Genomic DNA, 26,785 nt, shown 5'->3' with positions numbered 1-26,785 from the left:
GTGTAAATGATATCCAGGAATACGATTTCTGTCAAGATCTCCTCTGGCACTAGTCGAGCCAAACGAGCTTTGCAGAAGTGCGTGTTTGTCAACCAGCGATGTTTTCGTATGATCTCATTGCTACTTTATAAATCATAAAGTTGTAGCTGAGCGTTGATAATAGTTTTGTTTTGCAAATTATTTCCCAGGAACTGCAAATTCTTCCCCTTGTACCAGAACAATCCTTTGCAATCAAACAACAACAACGCCACACACCCACAAAAACTGGGTCTTAAATAATGCAGCAGAAGTGTTCCAACCTCAGGCTGCAGTAACAATTCTGCAGCACTGATGATCCTTCCTGGTGTAAAAGCCTGTATTTTACGGGCACGTTTTCCTCAAAATACCTATTTTCCTTTTTTTGCAAGTTAGTCCTGTCCCTTGCTGGACCACTCGGTCGTGGTTTTTAGTAGAGCTGCGTGTCACCGTGTACCAGTACGATGTGTTGCTGGCAGGCTGCACTTCTTTTAGATGAATTTTCAATTAATTTTGACACCCAACTATTACTTCCTACGTTAGAATTATTTTCCTTGACTGGCCAAGGTTTCAAAGGGAGGGAATTGGGGATGATTTCCCAAAATCCGTGTATTTTCAGGCAGATAATGACGGTTCTCAACTCCAGGTGTATGTCTGCAGTTTGTGACGCTTTTCTGTGCTCGGTGCTCTTTGGACACCTCGTGGTGGAAGCAGCATCCTGTAGCGGTGCAGAAGAGTCTTCCTCTCTCGTTATGGAGTCCTTACGCAGTGTTCTGACAACTGTAAGCTGGGTTATGGGGAAAAAACCTGTGGCAAAAGGGAGGACTGTGATTAATACATTGCCTTTTAACTTTTTTCCTTTCCTTGCAGTCCTGTGTCGGTCATGTTCATGGTGGATGCTAATTATTGGAGGGGGAGCTGGCTTTTCCCTCGTTCTGTCTGCAGGTGCAACACGTGGTGACTGTCCTCATTGTGGGTTTTCAGTCCGGGGTCCACGAGACCCCGCTCCCCCGGCTTCTTTGGCGTTTTTCCACTTGTGAGGGAAGAGCAAAAATAATACCTTACGGATTGAGCAAGTTTCCACCAGCCTACACGGATCCAAATGTCTTATTGACCTTCTCATTGTAATTAGATTTTTCACTTCTGCAGCGCAATGATTACATTGTGGGAGCATTTTGCATTCGAAGAATTTGGACTCTAATGGCAGGCTTTTTTTAATACCTGGGGGATTGTCTGGAGCTCTGTCGTTGGAGCTATAAGCAGTTCCCTGAGCCTTAATACGAGGGCTTAAGGGTGCGCTGCAGTAGGAGCAGCGCGAGGAATTGGTGGACTGCGAAGTTTCCCGGTGATTTTGGGGATGTGGGAATTTTCGGTGTCGTGGTGAAATGGCTTTCTCAGTCCCCGAACCTACAGGAGCCTCGGCAGCAGCTGACTCAGGTTTGTTCTGCAGCACTCGGGTTCTACCGGAGCTGGCTGCGCTCGTGGCTGCCCCCCGAGCACGGCTAGGTGCAGCTGACAAACTCCAAGGAGCCCAAACATGCCCTGTTTGTCTTCGAATTTACAAAACTTGTAGGGTTACATAACTGAATTTTCATTCTTTCGCTAAAAATAAAAAATGGAACGTAAAAGCTATTTTTATCTTGCTTAATGAGGGCATCTCTGCTTTTTTCTCATTTTTTTTGAGACATTTCACTAGGAGGAGTGGGTACAATTTGGGAACATTTTTGTTAGACTGGACACATTCGTCCTCTGAGGTGTTGCCAGTCAGTCAGCAAGCAGATGTGTTGCCCTACTCAGAATGAGTATTTCCTTTAAAGTGCGCTGCTAGAAGAATAATCATCATCAGTAAAATAAGTAGATTTTGAGCATAGCACTAGATTTAGCTACATCAGCAAGGCAAGGATTTCTTTTTGCTATCAAATAATCAATGAGTTTCGAGTACGAGTCCTCTCTGCAGTATTCCACCGAATTATCGGCGCCGTACACGCGTTGCTCTCTCTGAAACCCGTTCAGAAAAGGAGGGTGGCACTCTGGGAACTGACATGGATCCGGTTTGTTTTTAAAAGCAGTGCAAATCAGGTTTGGTTCATATTGTAGCTTAGCTTGGCTCTCCGCCCGGTGATAGAGCAGAACTCTGAAGAATAGTCACTATTTTAAGTCTCCTTGTGCTGTATCCTGTTTTTACTTGCGACTCAGTTGTGACTGCTAAGTTTCAAACAGTAAACCTTTGTTCCCCAGAAATAGCAAAGTGTTTTTAAACACAGAGTGACAGCCTGCGTATTGAACTTTATTGTTATCATTAGCCAAATTCTGCAGGGTTTGTTGGGACTGATTCTGTGCCTTCAGACCACGAGATATCCAGTGGCTCATAACAGTTTGTTTTCTGGAGATAGTTAAATGCAGCTGACGTGTAAACAAGTCCCGCTCTTAGAAGTTCTGCTATCAAAAAAAATAAATATATACGTATATTTATTTAACGAAATTCAGCGTTAATGCTACCTTCTTCCCTCTCCCCTAGCTTTTTCTCTGCGACGCTTAAGCATTCTGGTTTGGTCTCTTTGGATTTACAGGGTAAAGGTTTTTTGCTCTGGAGTGTAATGTGGATGTGGGGTGGTTTCTAAATAGTGACGGTACACAGGGAGGTGAGATGTTTTCGCTTTCACATGAATTCTAGAAGACACCTGGGGATGGGGGCCCGGGGATGGGTGTAATTTTTATGGCCTCGTTTCCTCCCAGTTTTGGAGCTGAGGCAATCTGGGGACTTGGTTTCAGCTCACGAATGGTGCCTTGGAATTTGTAGATGACTCATAACAGGACAAAACAATCCAGTTAAGTGATTCGAGGTCTTAAATAATCTCTTCAACAGGAAGGTGAAGAAAACATCATGAACTCATGAGTAATAATTGGCTCTCTTGGAGTGCTAAAAGTGCAGTGATTGCTCGTTGGCAGGGACTCAAGTGATCCCTGTTTAAGCTTTGCTGATCAATATATATTTCAGCTCTTATGAATGAAATTTATTTGACTGGATTATAATGCTTTTAGCAAAGCGGTATTACAGTTACCAGTTGGGAGAAGTTTGTTTTAAGTCGGTTTGCAGTAGTGACACTTTGCGCCTGAGCTGCTCGGCTGCGGGGGCTGGGGCCGGGTGTAATCTTTTCAGATTTGCTTTTCGCCTGCTCCCTGCATCACAGATCAGCCAGGTGGCCGAGACGGGCTTTCGAGGAGGAAGAGCCTGCAGCAGGATGACTACTATGCCTCCTGACACACAGAGAGAGCGGTCCTTCTGCTCGCAGTCCTTTGCTTTCTGGACATAAAGCAAAAACTAAATGATTTTAGGTAGTCCCAAAAGTAAACTGGTACGAATACCTTCCTCAGATGGCTAGCATTCTCATAGACGCTAGGGACGAGAACTTACTCCTTCACCTCCTCTTCAAAGCACAGAATCGTTCAGGACTCTATAGAGGTTTTTATGCAGCCCCAAGGGATCCATGCTGGTGTTCCAGAAGAAGCATCCCCTCTGAGACCTGGCGGTTACTGGTAAGCAACTGGAATCGCAGCATCTGTGTTTTACATCAGGCCACCTTTAAGTCAATCAGGTATATAAAAGCTAACTTCAGCTTTTATATACTATATACAGCTAGCTTGCTGTCCCCTATCCTCTAACTAGAGGATTTCATTACTCTAGTGGTGAAAACCCCTTCTGAGTTCAGTTTGGGTTTTGATTGCATCTGGGGAGAGCTCCTGTTTCCTTCTGGCTCCGTGAGATAGAGGGGCAGGATTCTGCCCCCCCTTCCTGTCCCTGCAGGCCCTTGTACAGAGTTGGTTTGAGCTGGGCTGCTCGCGGGCTGTAGCAGAATCCCTTTGGTTCTGGTCCTTGAATGTCACCTCCCGTTCCTTTGTTAATTTCTAAAGTCTTTGAGAAAGGAAAACCATCCGTCCTTGGACAGCGTACAGTGTACGTAGCTATCCACTGATAAAAATCAGTGCGGTGCTGGGTCTTGTGTGTTTGGTAAGCCCGAGCCTGTGCTGCTCTGCCTCTAGCGAAGAGTTTGCTGTGAACTGGTTCAGTGTGGCAAAAACAAAGCTGTTGCTGTCTTGTGGCTGCTAAATTCCAGTTTATTGCAACAGATTTTTCCCCCAAAAAAGAAGCAAAAATCCATTTTTTTTGCTCAAATTTTTATTATTATTGACTGTGTTTGGGCTGGCCTGCAGAGTTTTTTTTGTTTGTGTCCCGAAATGTCGATGTGATAATGGAACAAATACTTGAAAGTGACTTAAATGACAGTTATGGTGATGGAAGAGTAAACAATGATGTAGCAGTTCTGAAAGTCTGGGTTCAAATCCAGTTCATACCATATGTCTGGATTTTTTCGTGGTAATTTTCACTTAGTTTGTAGTAGACATTTGGCTTCCTGTTTTGGCTTGGTAGTACTTTTCTCTGCAATATCTATTGCACTAGGATACTAACAGCATTATAAGGCCAAATAGGATTGGCAGAGGCAACAAGGGAAACTTTCGCTCTGCTTGTCCGCACTTGTCTGTTTCTAGCCAGTGTTAAAATCTTCACTTTCATGACAATAAAAACATACTAAAATTCAAAAAAACATGGCAAAACACTGTGTTATAAAGCTGATGATGGAATATTTTAAATCCCAAGCGACCCAGATGGAGCAGCTGCTATCACTGTGGATTATACCTTTCCTCTAAACTTCAGACTTCATTTCCTTTACCAGTCTTCCTGGGAGGAACAGCTGTGCATTTGGATCCGCTGCTGCTCTTGGATCAGTACTTGAAACTGCAGGAAATAAGTTGTTTTAAAAAGCTGGCTTGATGGAGTTTCTTCCTGATTGTGACAGCCCAAAGGAGAGGGAAATGCGAGGGATTCTCTTTTCTTTTTCGTTGACAAATTCATCTGTGAAGCTTGTCGCCATTAGCCAGAGAGCTGTGAAGAAGCTGGTTGTGCTTTTTCCACTCCAGTGCTACTCTGTGTGTGCGGGTTTGCTTTTCCTTGTTGCCCTGCCTGGCTGATTATTCAGAAAGAAAAGAACAGTGTCACTCACTTCACAGCAGGCGCATTTAAATGTGCTCTGATTTTTAGAAGAATGCAGTTTTCAGAGTTCCCTTTTTTATTTCTGCAGCATTCATTAGCTTTAAGGCGCTGATAGACTGCTCACTTCTGTGTAATTCTAGATATTTTTAAGCTAGCTCTGTGGTCAAGCCATTTTCTAGAGAATCAGTGTCTTTGATCACAGAACTTCAACTGTAATTTCCTGATACTGCATCTTTATGGTAGGCAGGGTAGCATTAGGTGCTCTGAAATACAGTTTAAAAGGAGTGGTTTCACATCACACGGTTTATTTCCCCTGCCCATCAGGACGTACTTTGCATTGAGGAGAAACTCCTTGCGTACACATGCTTCTATGGATGCATGCTCAAATGAATTAATGTTATTAGAATTCATCATCTAATTTTTAATTACTTGGAAAATGAAAGTGAAGGGCTAAAATCGCAAATAGACACCCATCTCTTCCTTATCCACTTATTGAGCTATTAGATAACATGCGTAGGTGGATTTTAATCTGTACATCTAAATAATGGAAGTCTTTTTAATTATTTGCAATGAACTGTCAAAAACCCAACGGCACGATTAAAACCAGTCAGTATTAACTTATCAGTTGTGCTTAAGCTATGAAAGCTTTATATACATTTAACAGTCACGCGTTCCAAAAGTCTTCCCGATCTTCGTTCAGCCCCTTGTGCACGAGCAGGATGATGGTCTTTAATTAATTTATCACGAATTCCCCCACGAGGCTGCGCCCCCTGCCTCGTGCAGCACGAAGCAGATAGCAGTAGCTCACCGGGAGGCTGTTCAATATCGGGGCTTATCGGCGCTGTTCAGCTCGTGGCCCGGGGCCTCGGAGCACGCCGCTCAAACTCGGGTTTGCTGATAGGAAAATGAAGCCCCCGAGGAAGCGCTCTGTGCCGTACGCTGTTCAGGAATCCTTGTTCAAAACCAACGTAATCTTTACGGTTTTCTTGTAGGGTGATTATTCTCATTTTGTAGGAAGATAGCTGGGGTGCAAGCTTTGGAATAAAAGGACTTGGTGTTTGGAGCGTCCTGTTTGCCAGATCTGCTGCCCCAGGGGAAGCAGTACCCAGTTTTTGAAGTGCCTTATGCATGGCACGGGTCCAGAAGAAGCCCTTCAGACCCAGCTAGCATCTCTGCCAGACCCCCAATATTTTGCGTTGAGTAATCTGAAAAAAGCAACCGTCTCTGAACAAGGCTTTAGTTGCTCCAGCGGTGTTGTGAGGACTTTGGTGGCAGGGAGAAGACAAACGCCTGGCTGCTGTAACCGCCAGGCCCTGCTCTCTTGGTCTTTGACTCATCGTTTTCATACCTTCCAGCTGCCACGAGAGCAAAGATGAGGTGTCCTCAGACATCCGTGTTCTTCGGTAGGCAGCCCTGAAACACAGCATGAAGTTGGACCACGCGGCTGAGGTAGCCTGGTGTTGGACTCATCCTCTTGTGGGCTCGAGCTTTTGTCTCCCATTTCCCTTCTACTATCAAAAGCCCATCTGCGGGGTGGGCTAGTTGAGAGAAACCAAGCTAACCCACCGTGGTTTTTTGCTAGTTAAGCTTCTTTAACCAGGTGTCTTTCAGGTCCTGAGAGTTCTGGTGCAAGGAGAGGGGAAGGTTATTCAGCTTTCCTGGGGAAGAATTAGCCAGAGCGCCGAGACTGCGTTCCCCGTGGCGTGATCTGCTCGCTCGCGTTACAAAACTGTGTCCTCCGTTGCTCATGAAACTTTTCGCTGCTAATAACTTTCTCTATCTTCTCATTATTAATATTAATTTTAAGTCTCTGGCTTTAATGAGATTGTGTCTGGGTCTGCTGATGTGGAGATGGCCTGACAGCTGAATACCTGCTGTAATTAATGAAATTGTGGCTAACGTTTAAATTTTCTCGGCTTACCAGGGTTCTCTTTTATTGCTTTCTGAGTCCTTCCTCATTTAATTAAATACATTCTAGAGAACTTTTATGAAGAGTTGTTTTAGTAAATGAGCAGTTACTTCGATGTGTGTTTATTTCAGAAATTGATTGGATAGCCAGTACTGAGTTCTAAAAAATGGGTTTATAGTACAAATTTCAGAATATTAACAGGAAAAGGGTTAGTTTGAGGGGGAGGGAGGACCCAAACTGTTTTGGTGGTCAGAGCGCCTGGTTAATCCTAGTTAATTGTTGGATAGTTTTCAGCAACTTGAACACAAATGTAAAGAACTTTTTAATTTAATAGTTAGATGGCTAATTAGGTGATTTGTAGCTAATGGCTATATTGCCACCAAGTCTAAATGCAATAACTGTGAATCATTAAATAGAAGTTAACTGGTCTTTCTTTTTAAGGCTGTGTTTGCTTTTCTTATCAACATGAGGATTGTGAATGGGAAGAAATCTCCCTTTGAAGAAAATACTTCCCCTGGGATTCCACTGAGTAACTGACTTGTCTTGAGGGTTTGTTTAACTTAACGTTTAATTTCACGCTGGAGAAAGAAGCCAGATTAGTAGTTCTGGAGGCTTTCTTCCTCCTGCTTGCACACGGAGGAGGAAGAGCGAGCACACTTGACCTGGAAAGTTTCTCACTGCGCTGCCTGCATGGTCTGAAAAGTCTGCTTCCATGGGCGAGGGGGCACGGGGGTCTCCGCCGCTGGTCTGTGGCTGTTCTGCAATGATGCCGAGCATGGTAATCTAAGTGCTTCTTCACTGAGGTGGACCCTTCTACCGCGAGCTGGGCTGTGAATTCATTCCTAGGGAATGAGGGATCAGAAAATAGCAGTGACATATTAACGGGGACGCCAAATCAATCCCAGCTGGCCTAAAATCTCCAGGCACCTGCACATTCTTTTCTGCGGCACTTCCTGCTTCTGCCTTAGGAGAAATCATTCCTGAAAATGTTCACATGTGTCCGACTGGCAAACTTTGGGCTGATTTTAACAACAGGATTTGCCTCTAATACAGCCTTTAAAACTTCGAGTTAATCCTTTAAACGGAATGTAATTTCCAATTAAGCTATAATAATACATTTCTAATTTTAATCTGCACTTGTTTTGCTGCTTATTAGCTTCAACAGGCTAAAGAGAGAGCTTTCTAAAGTGAAAAGCTTAAATTTATAAGAAAGCTTCGTATGGAAATTGCAAACCAGCAACAGAACAGTTATCATGAAATCTTACTTCCTGTATTCATCAGATATCTTAGTGTTTTTTTAATTTCGTCAAAAGGACGCTACGCCCTTTTATTATACTTATGGGAGTTAAATCTTCATGTATAAAAAAGGGCATTTTAAAAGAAACGGTTAGAGTGGATTTTGATTCACGTAATTCTGGTGTCAGATTTGCTGTTTGGGAAGAATTTAGAGAAGGTGATGTGTTCAATTTTAATAAATGCTTCCATTGATTCCCACCTGCATGTTTTTGGACACATAGGAAATCTGTAGGAGAACTGGATATGCTTTTAGGGACATGTCCCCCCCCTCCCTTTTTTTTTCTGTATAGTGTGAGTCTTTCTACACACACAGGTGTACATCCAGCAAACTTTAGCCCAATTTAAACGGAAACAATGAGGTACTTCATACAAATGGATTCCCATAAAAGCTAATATCTGGAAGCTTGTTGCATCATTAGTGATTAGAGCAAGTCAGTAATTGTGTTAAATGCAATATTTTTGATTCCTTACCAAAACATTATGTGTCCAGCTCTGTTAGCTTGAGTAAGATCCTGTAATGTTACTCTGCTGTTAGCTGAGTTAGGAACGTTGCTGATTACAAATTCCTAATTGCTGCATGGAAAGGTAACTATTCCTTTCTTCTTTGCTGTAAAGAAGCTGATCCTGCCTTGCAGATTGTTATTCTGTCACCTTTGCAGATATTATTTATCGGTTTTAATATAATTTCAAATCTTTTGAACCCATGGTGTGTCTACTTTTTATTTGGGGAACAACTTCAGCTGTACTAGAAAACTGCTTATGCAAAAGTATTTTGTTTAAATGACGAAATAGCTCTAAATTGATTTTTGACTTAAAACTTCATTTTTTTTTTAAGTAGCGGAAGAGAAATGCTGGTGGAGGGAAATTACAGAATCGGTTAGGATCTGTCGTCTGGGAAACATTTTTTCTGAACGGGAATGCCAAGCAGAAATAAAATAGTTTAACAAGCAAAGGCTTTTTCCTTAGCAAAGGCTGTCTCAGGAAAGAACTGGAATATTTAGCAATAATTTTCAACTGTCAAGCAGTTATTATCTTGGACGCATAATATATAGATGGAAAAGCTGTAGCATAAGTTCACTAAGTTCTCATGGTTCAAGAAATTAATATATTTGGTAAACACTGAGTAATTCCTTATCGTACTTTACTATTGAAATTCATATAGAAAGTGAGTTGTCTCTAATCGAATCTAACCCCGGGAGATAAAGCTAGAGTTGTCATGAGACTTCTTAAGATTTTAAGAGTAATATGATTCTTTTCTATTAAGAAAAGGCTCCTTTTTTTTTTTTTTAACTTTTTTTGAATAAAACCCCGCACTCCCTCTCTTCAAGCCTAATCCCCCCAGATCCCAAATTGTGCAGTATACTCCATTTACTTCATAAGGTATCCTTATAGAAAAAGGAGGAAGTGTTCATTTTGGTCACAACCAATGTCGATTTTCATTTTCAGTGCTGTTTTTCTTCATGAACAGGTCCCCTTAGTCAGGCTCGAGACTCCTGAGTTGCCTCAGAGCCTAACTGTGAAATTTGCAGAGGTTTTGCCGATCCTCTGCTTTGAAAGACTTGACAGGATTTTGCTTGAGATCTTGGGTCGGAATGATGGTAAGGTCTAATTTTGCAGTATTTAAAAGATTATTTCTTACCAACTAAAAAGCTGATGGTGGAAGGAGCTCAGAGAGTGGCCTGCTCTACTTGCTCTTGATCTGAGAGGCAGCCGTCGGCGGTCTCCTACGGGCGGCGGGGCCTGGGGGCTGCTCGCCGTTCAGGGGCATGAGGCTGACGAGAGGAACAAACGTAGATCCTTGTGCCGGTGCAGTGATATACGATAGCAGTAATGAGCAATCGCTTTTCTTGGTTTTGGCATGGATCTCCCAAACTGTTTATTGAAGGGAGCGTTAGTGAAATTAATGATACACCAAAGCCATTTAACGAGCTCATTTTCAAGTGCCGCTTTAGTTCTCGATCTCTTGTGTTTCCTCATTTCCACATTTAACTGCAGTGGAAAGACAAATGGTCGTGACCTCCCTATTACATTATGCTTTGAGGTAGGTATATACGGGGGAAGGCTAAAACATTAAAAAAACATAAAGCAACCCCCCCCCAGGGTGTCTTATAGTAGGTTCTTTAAAAGAAACCAACACCTGTTGAAGTACTTACTTCAACATTTGGCACAAATCCCAAGCAAGCCTTTTTTTTTTTTTTTTTTTTTAACAACAAAAACATATGTAGAGGCCAGGCAAAAAGCACAGCTAGTTCTGATGTTGTGCTTTTAGTGATCTGCAGCTATGAGCTAGAGGGGCTGTGACTCATTGAGCGATACCAGCGCGGAGCGCTGCTCTAATTTCTTGTGTCGCTTAGAGAGTGCCGTCGTGTAATTGTGTGTCAGAAGAAAGGCGGAGGGACCGTTTCTGGCTTTTTAGGTGGGATTTTTCTGAGCCGTTTGGTACAGAGAACTGTGAATATTTTATAAGTCTGCAGGCCGAGGGGATTTATCCGTCCTTTTGTGAAGAAGAAACCATCAACCGCTTTGTAGCCGGTGCCCTGCCTGGACAGCAGAGGCCTTTGAGAGCACGCGTTGCAGTGAGGGGCCTCGTCTCCAAGAGCCGTCTTGTAGTGTTTGGATTAACTCAGTCCCGCAGATAAAGTGAGAGCCTGTAGGCTTGGAAGTTGGTGTCTTCAAGGAGAGGCCCTGTGAATAAAGGGTGTTAGAGTTGCTTTTGTAGCGCTGGTTTTGTGTGCGCTGTTTTCCTCAGGGCGATCTCGTTTCCTCAGCGAGGACGTCGCCATGTCCCAGCGGCCCAGTCCCTTTGCTTTGTCCTCTCTTGGTGGCACCACTACATGTGGTGGCATCTTCCCTGTCGGCACTGCCCGGCATTGCTGCTCTTCCTATTGCTCCTTTACCAGAGGACTCCGCTGAGATCGTGTTGTCAACACCAGAAGTGCTCGCTCTTCTTCGCCTTGCTGGAAACATCTCTGTTCAACCTCAGAGTCTTTGTGGTAAAGCTGTAGAGGCAGGGCCACTTGTTTCCATTCTGCCACTTCCTTTGCTTCAAGAAAGTGTAGAGAAAAAAAACGTGTAAACATCCAGTTTGGGGGATGCCGCATTTTCTAGTATTTTTCCGAACTTTGCTCTTCAAAACTCTGGCATTGCAAGGCAAAGGCTTTAGGATCTATTTGAATGAAACTAAACCAGATTTGTTGATGTACACATTACGGTGCCTTAGCAACCGACCTGCATCTAGGCCAAGAGCTGAACATTTAGTCTTTAAACAATCCTTTGCTACCAATCTAGGAATGTTCTTGCATTTCAGAGTGCAAAACGAGCCAGTTGACATCTAGCGAGGAACAACATACATTATAAAATACGTACTCCTCCACAGTGGGAGGAGAGGGACTTATGTAAGCTCATTTCTTTGCTACTTTAATTGTAGTTTCTTGAGGCCTTGGAAGATGCATCCCTGGGAGTGGGATTGTTGTGTTCAGATGGTTCCAGATTCTCCTTTATCGCTGTAAAATACAGCTTTGGTGGCAGCATAGTATTAAATGGAGGTGTCTTGGGTTGGGAGCGTCGCAGAGTTTAATGAGAAATTATTTTAAATATGGTACTACAACACCAAAAAAATTAAGAAAGATCAATAGTGAACAGTATAATCAAAAACCCTAGCTCTTCTTAATGAGCTGTTGAGACAGTAGAGTCTTGTGAAAGAGATGACAATGACAGGTTCTAGTTCGAGTGGAAAAGAATCAACTTTCTCTCTTGTATGCTTTTTTATACAACTACAGGGAAAACATCCTCAAATGTTTTAGCAGGGAGGTGTCATTCAGAGCTGAAGGGCGATAACTAGCATTTATTGAAACTTTGCTGGCTGTCACATTTATTCTCATGTGTACTTGTTCAGAAAGGAATTCCTTGATGTTTTTTCTTGGTTGGTTGTTGTTTTTTTTTCTTGAAAACCTGTATTGCTGCCCTTTCTAAAGGGCTATTCCTGAGGCAAGAAACAAGAACACTTATCCAATGATGGAAAGCTACAGCTTGCTGCAGACATCTGTTAGCTAGATTGCTAAAAAAAAAAAAAAAAAAAAAAAAAAGGTGAATGTTTGGTTAAAGAATATACTCAATACGGTAAACTGAGATGACTTTCTTGCGTGTATATTGTACATGTGACCAGCTGGTTAATTTTGATATTAGAATTATGATCGGGCTGACATGGGTTTTTAACGTCCCAGTGTTCAGAATAGCAGGTGACATAAGAACCATGTGCTTTCACGTGGTTGTTATTTGATGGAAATGGAATATGATTACTGACTGTAAGGTTGATTTTTCTACCATCACTTTACACTATCACACAAGACTTAATGTGGCAGGTTGCCAGCCATACTTTGTGCAGAAGATTGACATCTACTCACAGAAGTTAAATTCATGCTGTTAATGGATGGTATCCGTTCTCGATGATAACTGACACGGTGAATAATTGAGTTAGTTAAAACTGCTGAAAAATACCTGTGTTGCCCTTACACTTTCCTCCTTGTTTTCTTTCAGTTACAGCTGCAGAAAACCCAATATTTGCAACTGGGACAGAGTCGTGGCCAGTACTACGGTGGGTCACTGCCAAATGTGAATCAGATTGGAAACAGTGCCATGGATCTTCCCTTCCAGGTGAGTTTGATTAGGGTGTTTCTTTCTGTTAATGCTATTTTTTCCCTCCCAGGAGACCATGAAATAGCTGCCAGTTCAGAACATAACACCGTGGCCTCAACAGACCACCGGGTTTTAAAAATTTTTTGCTCTTTTGTAATGGAACATGGTTGTGTATGGGATGAGTGTGTATTTTGGTATCGTATAGATTTAGTGTTAGCTTATAGTTCTCTTGGCCTTGGTTGTGATGCTTTTGTGTCAAGACTAAGCAAGGGCAATGCAGTTTCTTTGTCAGTGTTTATTCATGGCAAATTTGGTTGTTGTTGGGTTTTTTGTTTTTTTTTTGGTACCAGATTCATAATGAAATCTTCTGCAGAGATGCTGTAGACTCAGAGCAAAAGTGGAAGTAAGTAACACAGGGCGATGTAGAAAGTGCTGGTAGGTGGAAGTGTTGAAGACGACAGCCAAGGTGTATGTTGCATGGAAATAATGTGTGGATTTTTAAGGGAGGAAGAAGGAGCTTGGGACGGAAAATAAACAGCTTTCAGAATAGTCCCTTTTCTTTGGTCTGGCTGAAGAGTAAATGCAGGGGTCTGCTAGCTGTAGTTGTGACTCCAGTTGTGTTGCACTGTGAACAGAAAACAAACATTTTATACAAGTGTTTTGCTCCGTGTTAGCATGATGGACAAAAGATACTGTGTAGTGGATAGGATTAAATGTTGGATACTTTTGCGACTCCTGATTTCTATGGTTAGTTGATGTAGGGTGTGCAAAGTAATTAAAACTTCTGTATTATTTTTCTTTGTTTGAGTAGTAACACATTTTATCTTGTGAGGATGTGGTAAAAATTAAATTTCTCAGTTTGTGGTTTTCTGTTGAAGGCTGGCTTAATAAATACGGAGAAACTATTGATGACGACTTCTAACTATGCTTTTTGACATATATGTGGGCAGCTGAATTTGTGGTTCCTCTTAGGAGCTTGAATCTTGTACAAAAGGAGAAGCAAATGGCTGTTTTAATTCGGTTGTTTTCAGAGAGTACAATGCAGAGGGTCACAATGTTTTGAAGTCTTTAGGATTACTTCACAGGCATTTGGTCTTTTCAAGATCCACAGATTTTGTCTTTTTCTGGTAAGGGGGTTCGTAGTCACTGTTCTCTTTAAGTAATAGTATTTTGGTATTATTGTGCTTGATGGCCATTGCTGACAGCTGCTATATAGAGCCTTTTAGTCCTGAAGCTAGCAGGGTGCTCAAAAGTGAGTATTCAAAAATTTGTGAATGACTACAGGAGGATACAGAAACAAATTGTCCTTAAACTCCAGCTTTTTGTGTGTTCTTTCACACACACACAAAAAAAATAAAAATCCAATGTTGGTACTGTTACAGATAACAAATGGTGACAAGCAACAAAATAAAAACATGTATTTGTTTCAGTGATGAATGCGTTCCAGGTTTTTCACGTTTAAGCTAAATAATGATGAAATTGCCAAAAAGATACTTGCATGATGTGTCGGTCAGGTGAAGCCTGTGTGGATGTGAGAGGGTTAGTATCTGAGCATCTTGGTTCTTTGCATTTGCAGCACAACGGAGCTCTGGCAGAAGCCTTTGGAGCAGTTCCTGTCTCTTTGGTAAACAAGTATTTAGGTTTGTGCAAATACGTATTTAGGACTGGTGTACTGTTTGCCCAGGTAGATACGTATTTTAGCACACGTTACACTTTTTCTGGTATGCACAGTATTTATCTGATTCACCGTCCCAGCTCCGAAGGAGTTATGGTCTGTCACATAAATACAGGTTTTGCCATGCATCCCGGTTTGGAACATGCATAATAATTCCTGTACAGACTCTCCGGACTTGCTGTGGTCTGTCATGTGATTTCTTATGATTTATGGGGGATTAATTTCTTGCAGACGGTGGTTTATTTGGCACTGTCTTGGCCTGTGATTTAAGCAATCTCTGAGCATGTGCACTTAGCCTGCATGTTAAACTCCATTGGGAAAGGAAGAATGATTACCCAAATGCTGCTTGTCACCAAGGGGCACCGAAATGTAAGCTGTTAGTGGGTACCACTCCTCACTTTCTCCCCTCATCTACCTTGCTTGTTTTTATTTCTTAACTCAATGTCTTGATAAATCTTAAAGGGACACGGTTGCTTTAGAGCACTGAGCTTTTTCCTTCCCATCTGTGAGTATTTAGCTTGTTTTTTCCTTTTTTTTTTTTTTCATGTTTTGTGGAGTTTTGGTTCTGATCTCAAATCCCTGAATATTTTTCAGGAAGTGAAACGGTTCTAGTTCTTCATTTTCCAAATAACATTGATGCTCAGATCTGTTGTTTTTTTTTTTTGCCTTTTTTTTTTTAACAGAATTGTTTGCAATAGCTAAGTATCATGTGCCCTGCAGGGGTGGGCTTATTTAACAAAGGGACATTGTCTGGTGTTTGGTCCAGAGTAAGGTTCGTGTGTTGGTTGCTGAGAGAAACCAGAACTGTTGGGGCTGATACCTGTTTTCTCAGGTGTTTGTCGTCTTTTCTGATTTTTTTTCCAAGCAAGTTAGGGATTCACTTGAGATTTCTTTTTTTTTCTTTTTTTCCTGGAAAGCCAGAGAACAACATTTCCCAAAAGTTCCCCTCTGTGTTAATTGTAGCTCTGTCTCTGACAGGGCATGGTCCATGTTTACTTGTGCCACTGTTACATTCAGATCAGATTTTTGTTGAGTTTTTATGTGCAACTTGTGCCATAAAACTTAAGAAATAGCTATCTTTGCATTCAACTTCATCTGTATGCTAATGTGCATTGTCTTCCTTTTAAATTCCAGGTGAGTTCTGCATCTTTAGTGTTCTACTGAGTGGCTTTTCCTTTTTTTTAACGTTGTGATTGGGACCATGACATGGGAAATGGCTTCTCCTGTTGCTCTTCCTAGCACATGTGTATTAATTTGCAAATTTTTCAGCCTTTTGGGGTAGAATCAGTGTGACAACAGTACAAAGAAGATTTTGAGACTTTTTTTTGGTTTGGAATTATGAACATTTTCAGTTCTGTGTGGTGCCAGTTCAATAGAACTAGATTGTTGTTTAGTACTTGTAGCAGAGATTAAACCAACGTGTTTTAATTTAGATTACCCAAAATTCAGATGCTCTGACTTGAGGTTTCGAAGGCTTCGTGCAAAAGAACTCATGCTTGCTGAAGCAGAACACCGTGATCTTAACAGGCAGGAACACAGTAAAAAGTCACTGTGCTCTCCTGCTAGTGACATGTTGAGTAAAGCAATATTCTGCTGCGTATAAAGTGTTGGCCCTTAAGCAAGAAAATAAACATCACAGCCACTTTGCACCCATTTATACTAACACAGATTGTGTATGCATAGAGAGAAAAGAAGCTAACATTAGCTTAAAAAAAAAAAGGAAGGTCAAAAGGTGCTATAAGGAGTTATTACAAACAAAAGATTTCAAAATTAATGCCAAATTTCTTTTTAGAAAAGATCATTTAAAATAACCAAAGCTGGACACTTTAATTTTTTTTTTAATGTGGAAGCCAGATGGCTTCATGGCTTGGCAGACAGGACAGTGCATTTGCCACGTGCAGCACCTGAATGGAGGAGGAAATTTTGGATTTCCAAGCAGATGGTGTTGAGGGACTCAGCAAAGCTGTTCACATTGGCAAGGAGTGGAAGGCTGTGTAGCTTTTTTCCCTCGAGGCCCATATATTGCTGTTGAAGTGTGTGTAGAGGCTGACCATTCGGTACTTCCTTTTTCCCCCCTGCAGGTATGCTCTGGGAAGGGCTTTTGAACATGTAGAAACTTTCCAGATTAGCCTGGGAATTCATCTTTGTGCTTTCCGTGGCATCTTGTTCTCTGAAATGGGTTGCTGACAAGTAAACACTCTCAAGACATAGGTGCTGATAAGATTGAGAGGGAATTGACCCACCTCGGTTTACTGCACAACCTGAACAAAATAAAAATCACAAAAATACCCAGTGCTCTAACTTTTTCCAGACAAAGGAGGAAGGAAACTGCTTTTCTTTTTTTCTTTTTTTTTTTTTCCTGAATTTTGTCAGTGTCCCCATAAAATAATGATGCTGAAAGGAGGGGTGAGAGAAAGCGGCGTGTTCCTTAAAAGCTTCAGGTGACTGCTAGGACCTCTGTGCATCTTCTTCCTGCATCTCCTGCCCTTGTAGTTCAAGCTCTGGTTGTCAGCATGTTCCTTCTGGATGCATGCTGCATGCTACACCAAGGGAATGTAAACAGCAGTTGTCAGTAGGCTCCCTGTCACGATCACTTCTGGTATTTCAGAGATACAAAGGTTGGAGAGCCGTGCTGATTTATGAGGGGCAGATCTAGCGCAGTCTGCCTCCACTTGTCTCTAATCTCTGTCTGGAAGAGATAGCCTTGGTAATTGCTTTCCATGGCTGTAGTGAAAATGGAGAAAAAAATGTACGTGGTTACGTTTGTCCATGTCTTTCCTGGGTTTTATTGCTTAAAATAATAGAAGCTTTAATACAACATAAGTAAGTTCTGGCAGACGGCTCGTGCATGTATTTTTCTGCTTGTGACTTTCTGCGTGTCTCTCAGACTCCCTTTCAGTCATCTGGGTTGGACACAAGCAGGACAACTCGGCATCACGGGCTGGTGGACAGAGTGTACCGGGACAGGAATCGCCTCGGATCCCCACACCGACGCCCTCTCTCTGTGGATAAGCATGGAAGACAAATATCCTTTGGCTTATGAGCTGGCAACGAAAACCTGCCTTTTCACCAAAATCGTATTTCTCGGTTTTTACAGTTCTCTTGTTCCTCCTCTCCTCACCTGTCAGCGGAGTTGCTTCCCATCTCTGAGCAGTTAATGTCATCTGCTTTTTCTGAACTGTGATCTGGTCTAAAAATATCTACTATTCTGTAAAATAAGCATTTACCTTTCTGTTGGCTCAGCTCTCGCTGGGGATAACAACACACACGAAGCAGAGAGGGACTGAGATCCTATGATGGAAAAGACAAGGCAGTATTTGTGAAACTGACTTTCCTTTCAAAACTGAGTAAATCCAAACGTGAATAATTCCTTGCAGTTCATTGTGCACTTCGTTACAAGTTGATTCATAAGTTTAACATCTGCTAAGAACTATTTCTTCTTGCTTTTTGTGAAAATGGGTCAGCTTATTATTGCTGACTGGCTTGAAATGTGCCACAATCACACGGGCTTGAAGGGACTAAAGGGGATATGTAAGTGGGAGAGCGGAGAGGCGATGGCTTCTCAGGAAGAGTTAAATGTTTAGAAAGGGAAAAAGAGGATGGTTGTCCCGTTGCTTAAACATTGCAACGAGCAAGATAATATTTTGATTCGATTGTCCTTGTTAAAGTCGGTATGTTCCCCATAGGGAGTCTGCTTTGCCTTCCTCGTGTGAGCTTAGTGGTTTTGACAGGGCAATTTGAATTATTCCTTAGGAGAAGATTTCAAATAGACTTCTTGCTTAAGTAGGAAGTGGTGTTCTTCCCCTTAACTGACTGAATCACGTAGACAGCTGTCCGTATGGCACTGTGTACCTGTCACCTCCATCGGATACAAGCTGGAGAAGGTTAGTAGCACAGTGGTGTACGTGTGTGTTAGTATTTGGGCTGGGTTCTCTGATACTGCAACACCTTGATGTGCAAAAAGGCCTTTATTGTTCCCCACATCAGTTGGTCATACGAACCTCTATGACTTAACTGAATTTAGAAATTGATTTTTTTTTCTTCTATCATGTTTATTCATTTAGATGGCCAGCCTTTAAACTTAAGGTGTCAGCCAGTGTGATGTTTTTAAAGGTAAATCGTTCCAGATGTTGTAAGGCGTATCCTGAAATTATGAAGTTGTAAAAGACTCAGCGTTCTCTCAGTGCTCAGGGACTGGTCTGCCAATGCAAGCATTCGAATGGAAAGGAGCACTGAGTTGCCCGTTTCCTACTTCTTATGCTCCTGGCCCTGGAGGAGCAAAGTGGTGGCCTGCCTTCACAAGGGAAAGACAGTCTGTGATGTGAGAGATGTTGGCCGTGGAGGTTCCTGTCTCCACAACACACGTGCATCCTTGAACTGGTCATTTCCCCTCCCTTTATAGCAGGAATGCTTTATTTTCAAAGACTAGTATAACTAGAGATGTATAAGCAGCTTTCAGCTTAAACTGCGTTATTTGATCGTGCACAATCTTAACAAAGCATATCAAATTATTTTCTAACTATGGTAAACAGTTTTTCCTGTATCCCTCTCAATCCCATTATTGAAACAATTACTCTTCAAACTTGAACTAATTCTGTTCTGTGTTCTGTGAATTGATTGTTTCACAAAGAAATTATGCCTGGTGTATGCCAAATATAGATTTTGTTTTTTAATGTGGAGTGAATGCAGGTTTTCCTGAGTTGGTTGCAATTGTATGAGATTAAGCATTCTTTCATTTAGAGGAGCTGACAGTAAAAATAATTTGTTTTGCCTTCTTTTCAGGACAAATTCTGATTCTGCCTTGCACCAGAGTACTATGACTCCAGCTCAACAAGAATCCTTTTCAGGAGGGTCACAGGACATGCAGCAGAAAAGAGGTAACAGAGAAAAACGCTAAAAAAAAAGTTTGTTGTACTAGAAGCGTTGTACTTCAGATTATATGCACGTGTATTGGTGTTTGTCTATTTCTACATATATTTGTATGCATAACATTTTCTAGATTTGGTTAAACAACAGTTTGAACAAAGGACCTCATGTACTCTTCTGTATAATGAAGTCCAAAAAAGCTTAGACAAAGCTAAGACGGAGCATTTTCCTTCACACCATATCCAGTCATTCTATGAACTTGCCCCGTGGGGAAAAGTAATCTGGACTTGTGGAATGCTGGTGGTTAGACTGCTGTCAGGGGTGCTAGAGGTTTCCAGTAGCTTGTAGACAAGTTAGAGACCCACTGGCATTTCATGTAGGTTACTGAGCAGCTGTTAACAGGCTGCTGTGTGCCATAGCAAGTTTTATCACTCCAGTGGAGAAAATTGCTGTAATAGGTGTTTCTTTTGGACATGGGTATTAATTTGTCAATTTTACACTAATGACTTGAGGAATTTCACATTGTTAACTTCATTAAGTACTAGCTATCAAAAATTAAATTCTGGAAATTGATTCTGCATTGAAATATTAAAGGTGGCTGTTTTTTTTTCCTGGCAGGTTAATCTGATAGATATCTGACTTTCCATCTGAGACCAAAGTTTTGATATGCAAAACTGTAAATCTGTCACAAAACCTTGAGAGTTTTAATGTAATTTTTCATATGCCGTTGCTTAACAGGATGTATTGACTCTGTGATAGAACTTAAATCTTGAAGTACACGCACGCTGAAGACCAGAAGCAAATTCAGAATATCTTGACTTTTTCACCTAGAGACCTCCATTATTTGAGCTGGCTTTCAGATTTTTTTTTCAGAATTTTTTTCAGTATTTTTCTGAATAAGCCTCTTGCATTAGGACTGTGACAGGCAGCAAAAACAACGGCATAATATTAAGATATAATATCATGAAGTAGCAAGACTTCATCTAGTTTTTATGGCATTGAGACCCCCAGTTAATATGCCCTCAGAGGCTATGTTTACAAATGATACTCTAATAATGTTTCCAGTTACAAGCTAGGAGCAGCACAGCCCTCAGGCACTAACAATTGTGGTGCCCTCTGCTGGCCCTTGTTTCTGCTGTCAGTTCAAGAAATGCATTAAAAGCTCCTAAATCTGTCTAGATAATTTATTCCTTGAACAACACCCCAGAGATAGGTGGATGCACATTGCTCAGATGCCTGTGCACTGTACTGCAGCTCTCCCAAATAATGCTTCTAGCGCTGTAAAGCATTAAATAGCAGCCATCTCATAGTATATTGCTTAAATATGAATGTAATCATACGACTCTCCTGGTCATCAGTTTGAATCTCCCTTACTGTACTTTCTTTTGATGTTTCTTTGTCACTTTGCTATTAGCATGATGCAACAGCTGATTGCTTTGAACAAACAGACACGCTTGGAATATGGAAAACTTTATAGTTGGAATATGGAAAACTTTGTAGTGTTTCTCTGTCCCAGGGGATATGGTTTGGATTTTATCACAGCAGAGTTGTCCCATTGGCCACCCATTAGATGTAACAGGTGTATCTCACTTGTGTAAAATGTGAAAGGTAGGAAAAGCTAGGAACCAGCATACATTTTTCCATTTAGATGTAAACGGATGAAATTGGACACGAAAATTTTTAAAAGTACTGAAGAGTATCTGTTTTTTTTTCTTGTTCTAACTGCAGTTTGAAAGTTCCTTGAATTTAAGGTGAATCGAATACCTGCTTTTTAAAATCTTGTTCTACTTGCAGCTAACTTTTTTTTTTTGACACTGGGAACTTCTCCATGTTGATAAAATATTATCTTAGTCTGTTTCGGTGTTTGCTTTTTTAATTTTGATGATCTCAAAACAGTAGAGTACCACTCCATGTTGAATAATAACAAGAGTTTCGAAAATAGTTAAACTCCGTATCTGAAAATTTATTTCTGAAAAGCTTCCTTTTGTTATCATTTTTTTTTTAGTTTTATTGCTGACTGTCCCTGGAATGGAGGAAACCACCTCTGAGGCAGACAAAACCCTCTCTAAGCAAGGATGGGACACTAAAAAGGTAGGAATCTCACATTTCAAAGCATAGAGGTTTCATTTTCTAAACACGTTTAGGTAAACTAATGCTCGAAATATTGCCAAACAACTACTTCCAGAGATCAGAGATGAAATACTATATTTAGCAACATATCATTAAACATTAGATCAGAAAGGCACTTTATATGTATTTTATTTGATTATATCAGGAGAAACTCTTTAAATTTGAGCCTTGTTGGGTCAATCGGTAAAGGAAACAAAGATGAGAAACCTTTTCTAAGACCTTCACAGAGCTCTTGTGTAGAAGCATAGCTCTAGAAATGCAATAAATAAAATTTTCTGAATAAAATGTCATAAACATTAATCTCAAGTATCTTTGCTTATAAAAATTTCCTCCTTCTGTTTTAGACTGGGTCATCAAGACCTAAATCATGTGAAGTTCCAGGAATCAAGTAAGTTTTGAGCATCTTTTTAAAGAGCATTGAGATCTTTAAGAAAGAACATTGTACTTTGAATTTCCTCTTGAATAGATGCAAGATAAGCTAAAACTAGTGTGAGTGTCCCCTTGTCTATTATGTGTCTAATTGGTTTATCAAAAATACACTATATGTTTCTGTATATGGCACCTCCCTTTTTTGAAAATGATTTTGTACAAATCTGTCCAGGCTGAAATTTAAACTGAATTGTCTTTTTTCCTCTCTCCTTTATTTAGCATCTTTCCATCAGCTGACCAGGAAAACACTACAACGCTGATTCCTGCTACGCATAACACGGGTGGCTCCCTTCCAGACCTGACAAACATCCATTTCCCTTCCCCTCTCCCAACACCGTTAGATCCTGAGGAATCCACATTCCCAGCCCTGAGTAGCTCCAATAGTACCGGAAATCTTGCTGCCAATCTGACTCACTTGGGCATCAGCACTGCCAGTCAGGGTAAGATCACGATTCTGCGCCGTTTTAACAGATTGTCCGTAATATGTCACTTGTCTTACAGCATGGAAGTCGCATTGCTGAATAATACTGTTTTGTCTGAGGGGTAATTGTACTTCTGTTGACTGACTTGTCTTTATAAACAAGTTTTTTAAAGGCATTTCTGTATGAAAAAGTGATAAAGCTGTATTTAGCTTTGACTTACAAATATCCTTACATGTTTTTCAAGTTCTTCATGCCCAAGTCTGCTTTTTTGTTGTTTATATATGACTTTATAGGACAGACTATAGCATCCAAAACGTGCCTCCCTTGTAATTCATTGTACTTAATCCCAACAGCATTTGAATTATGGAAATACCTTAAGTAGGCCTTTTGTTTTCATTCCTTTAGAATACTTTTTTTTTCCAGTGAGGATTCTTTTGGAGAGTATTTTGCTTCATCTGAAGCAGATTTTGTCTTTTAAGCAGTCAAAATGATACGGAGAGTTTACAAGGTTTGCTAGTTTTTGTAAGCTTGATTGCCTGATTTTTGAAAATATCCTCAGTAGTCAGGATTCATGATATAGAAGGGCTTTGGGAAGCAATACCAAGTGCACACTTCACTCTCACTATGGTGTCTTTGTGTTGAAATCGTTGCCTTTTGAGCGTAGTTTTTGTTGCAAGTACTTGCAAAATGCTGCTGCTGTTTGAGCTGTTCAGCATGAGTCTGAGCTTTGTTGGGGCTTTTGCACTTCGGCAATACTGATAGTTTTATTTAAAAAAAATAAAAAAATGCCATGCTGGCAGTTTATAATGTTCATACTGATCAACTGATAATTTCAAGACTAGTTAACTTAAGCAAATGGCCTAAACTGGTGATTGTTATTTTTTTAATAATTTCCCTAGGTCCTACTTGTGAGTAGGGTTGCGTTTTATTGTCAGTGACAATTGCAGCTGGTTGATTCCTAGAACAGAAGAAAAGTGCTCTATCCAAAAATAGAAATGTATTTCCTGTGTTAGGCAGGATTCACTTACCCACTTAAAAATCCTCTCATATATTGGTAAAAAGGAAATAATTCTAATCAGGTTAATGTAGTGTTATGGCTGAGCAGTTACATTTAAGAAGGAAGCAAGAATACAGTTTACCCCTCTAAGTAGAGAGGAAATCAGCAGCTTTTGGCACCCTTCAGAAAGCTTTCTGGTCTCAAAACAGACTACACAAAGTTTCAGGGATAGGCTCTCATTCAAGTAGAGCATAGCAAGGCTTTGTTAAGAAAGGTGGTGTGTATATAAAAAGAAACAAACTACTTCCATGGAGTTAGGCCAGACTGGGTTGCTAAATTTTTTGCACTACCCGTAATTAGCAGAGTAAATGGTATAAAAGCAAACCAGTAGGTATGTAATTGCTTTGAAAACATTTCCTGATCTATGAAAGATATTACAAATGAGAAAGGTACATTCATTGATGAGTTTGCTGCTTCGTGTTGGAGACTCTCCCGTAGTTTAATCAATGGCGTAGTCAGTGTTTTGGCTTTTTTTAAACTGATATTCTCAAGCCTTCCTTTCCTTTCTTTATCTTCTAGATCTTGAGCAGAAAATGTAAACGCTTCTGAGCCTTTTGTAGGAGCTCTGTGCATTGTGCAGACATGCCTGTAGCATCCCCAAGTAAAGGTGGGGAAAAACACCTGTCAGGTTATGAAGAATTGCCAACAACTTAGGCTACACATTTGTGCATTTGAGGTTGTCAGTTCGCTGACATGTTCCATGAGACAGTGTTGATTTTTGAAAACATCGTGCGGGAAGCCAGGCAGTCTTCAGAATCTGCTCAGTTAGAGCCAGTTTGCCTGCTGGCTCCTTGGCAGCCCGGACTTCCTGGCTCCCTGGCAGCCTGCCTGGAAGCCTTGAGCAGGTGCCAAGTGCTGAGGAGCTCTCAGGCTCTTGTGAATTCCTCCTTTCTGGCAGCTCTGGAAGAACAGCTCACTAGAGAGATTGTCCTGAAATTGCTTTCCAGGGTGTCTCAGTTCCTCTAGGGTGAGGCAGAAAACAGGACAGGCTTCAAAGCTTGCAGGTTTTGTCTTGAATTTGAGTAAAGCTAAATTACTTTTAGTCTGTCCCTAACCCCTGCTAGGTCAGGGCTCTTTAGAGTGCGAGGGATATTTCCTGCCTTCCTGTGCACTGGTATGCCATTAAAATGGAGTACGTCCTGTGTAACCAGTTTTTCTTCTGCATTTTCCATTAAATAGATGTTTGCTTTTTCTAATAACACAAGTGCCTTCTGATTAGTCTTGTTACATGATCTGTTATCTTCTTCCTGAAGTTTCAGCTCTCACAAATAGAGGAGAACATGCTGCTCTTGGACTCTTTGTGTGCAGCCCAGGGGCGTGTGAGAACGGTGCCTATTGTTTCCATAAACCACTGGGGAAGCACAGTGCTTCTGGAGCAGGTCTGCTTATTTCAATTCCAAGTCAGTATCTGTGCACAGTCCTGCACAACTGTGACTGGTTTAGGTTCAGGATAAACAACCACAGGGATCTTGCTCTCTTCCTGATGCTTTTTAACCTGACAAAGTTGCAAATTAGCTAACGAATTTCTTCCTGATTGGCCTAGGCACATGCAGCACTTTGCGTCGTCAACCTAGGCCGTACATTTTTGACAGATCAAGTAATTACCTCTGTACCAGTATCAACGAACCGTTGCTCCGTTCCCATTTGAGCTCGTTTGTTCCTTACTGGCAGGAATGACGACGACGCCAGCCCCTTCCCAGCAGCACCGTCAGCCCACCGTCAGCCCTCTCTCGTTGAGCGCAGACTCGAGGCGACCACAGTCACAGCAAATGTCTCCTACGCTTTCCCCTTTGTCACCAATTACTCAGGTAGGACCTTGCTTGGAGAATTACAATTTTTGGTCACAGGTGAATTGTTTTACTTCACCTAGGGGGTAAATGACTGTAACTTCATCTTTCTTGTTCTGTAATCTTCTTTAAATGTGTTTATTAATCTGTACCTTAAAAAGTGAGAGGTTTGTAGAGGACACAGATTTTACTTTGACTTTTCTAAAACCTTGCTAAACATCAAGACACTTTTCTTTTGAAGACGTTGTCCATGAAATTTGGAAGACATTTCTCTAATCCATGTGAGAAGCTCAGTTAGCTTTTTAAAATTGATTTCAGAAGTGTGATTCCACAACTGAGTAGCTTTCAATTCCTCATCTGGACGTTCAGTTGGGCTTTTGCTTATTGTACAGCGAAGATGATACTAAGTCCTCTGAAATATGTTCTTTACTGTCTTTAAACCTTTATGTAACATTTGAAAATGCAAGATTGACTTAGTGTGGTTCACTTGATGTGAAACTTAATATGCTTGAAAATTAAGGGGAGTTACCTGCCAGTGTGGATGATTTTAATTTTTCTTTTTAAGGCCGTGGCTATGGATGCGTTGTCTCTGGAACAGCAGCTTCCCCCATATCCATTTTTTACCCAGACAACTTCCCAGCAACAGCAGCAGACCCAGGTGGCAAGTACTCTGCCTCAGAATACTCCTTTAATGCAGACCTCTGGTTTACAGCGAGGAACGCAACTCCCCCCACTCTCCGTCACGGTACCTTCTACCATCCCACAGTCACCTCCGGGTAGCCAGACCCAACCATCAATGGGAATAGACATCAACTCGGTAAGCGTGGGTAGAGCTGAAAAAGATAAAGCTTTCATTTTGAAAACGTGGTAGCATGCAACAGGGTTCAAGCTGGACAGCCCTTGTGATAGGTATACTTCTAGGTGGAGTCTGAAGTAGAATGGTTTTGATTTAATCCATCTTCAAATGCTTTATAGACAGAATTTGGTTTTCGGGTGTGCTTACGGTGGCCGTAGTTTCATAAAATGGTGTCACTTGTGACTTCGTGTTTGATTAGAGCAGCCTGAATCCTGGATATCAGCATTTATTTCACACCTTGCTGCTGCTGTTGCATTGATACTTTTTCAGGCTGTTAAATGTAATGCACCTCCAAAGTGCTGTAGACTCGAGGAGTTAACAGAACTTTGATCAAGAAACCTGCTAACAAGCAGTTCCCCGAAGTTGGAGAGAGTCAGGCACTTTCTATATTTAGAAACCTTTCATTTAAAGGATTTATAGAGCATACATTATTATCCCCCAAAATTGGATTTGTAGCTGCTTTTAGATCCTGATAGGAAATGGAGTACATACCTACATAGTAGTGATGATTTCTGGGCAGATTTCTTTTCCTGCTGGTTTTGCCATGGTTTGTTGTGAAATGTTCTCTCTCTCTCTCTGCATATAAAAGTCCAGAATAGAGAGTGAGATCAGGGTAACAAGCTAGCTGAGGAAGAATTTCACAGCTCGTTCTCTGGTC

The 26,785-nt window shown here is 41.2% G+C and overlaps 1 protein-coding gene across 3 annotated transcripts in view; it reads left to right on the top strand.

The window, feature by feature from the left end:
* Positions 1–26,785, top strand: part of CRTC1 (CREB regulated transcription coactivator 1) — a 46,902-nt gene that overhangs the window by 6,645 nt on the left and 13,472 nt on the right. For all 3 annotated transcript variants that reach the window (XR_004782127.2, XM_035569757.2, XM_035569756.2), the window contains exons 2-10: positions 12,807–12,923; positions 17,468–17,605; positions 18,403–18,464; positions 19,363–19,457; positions 21,452–21,537; positions 21,921–21,964; positions 22,225–22,445; positions 25,156–25,292; positions 25,837–26,088. Coding sequence is in view for 2 of the 3 variants with exons in the window: in XM_035569757.2 (XP_035425650.1) it covers positions 12,807–12,923; positions 17,468–17,605; positions 18,403–18,464; positions 19,363–19,457; positions 21,452–21,537; positions 21,921–21,964; positions 22,225–22,445; positions 25,156–25,292; positions 25,837–26,088 (1,152 nt within the window). In the remaining variant the exon portion in view is untranslated. The remainder of the gene's footprint in view (positions 1–12,806; positions 12,924–17,467; positions 17,606–18,402; positions 18,465–19,362; positions 19,458–21,451; positions 21,538–21,920; positions 21,965–22,224; positions 22,446–25,155; positions 25,293–25,836; positions 26,089–26,785) is intronic.

This window comes from Cygnus atratus, chromosome 26 (genome assembly GCF_013377495.2).
Source record: "Cygnus atratus isolate AKBS03 ecotype Queensland, Australia chromosome 26, CAtr_DNAZoo_HiC_assembly, whole genome shotgun sequence".
Taxonomy (NCBI): domain Eukaryota; kingdom Metazoa; phylum Chordata; class Aves; order Anseriformes; family Anatidae; genus Cygnus; species Cygnus atratus.
This window is presented reverse-complemented; position numbering and strand designations above follow the sequence as displayed.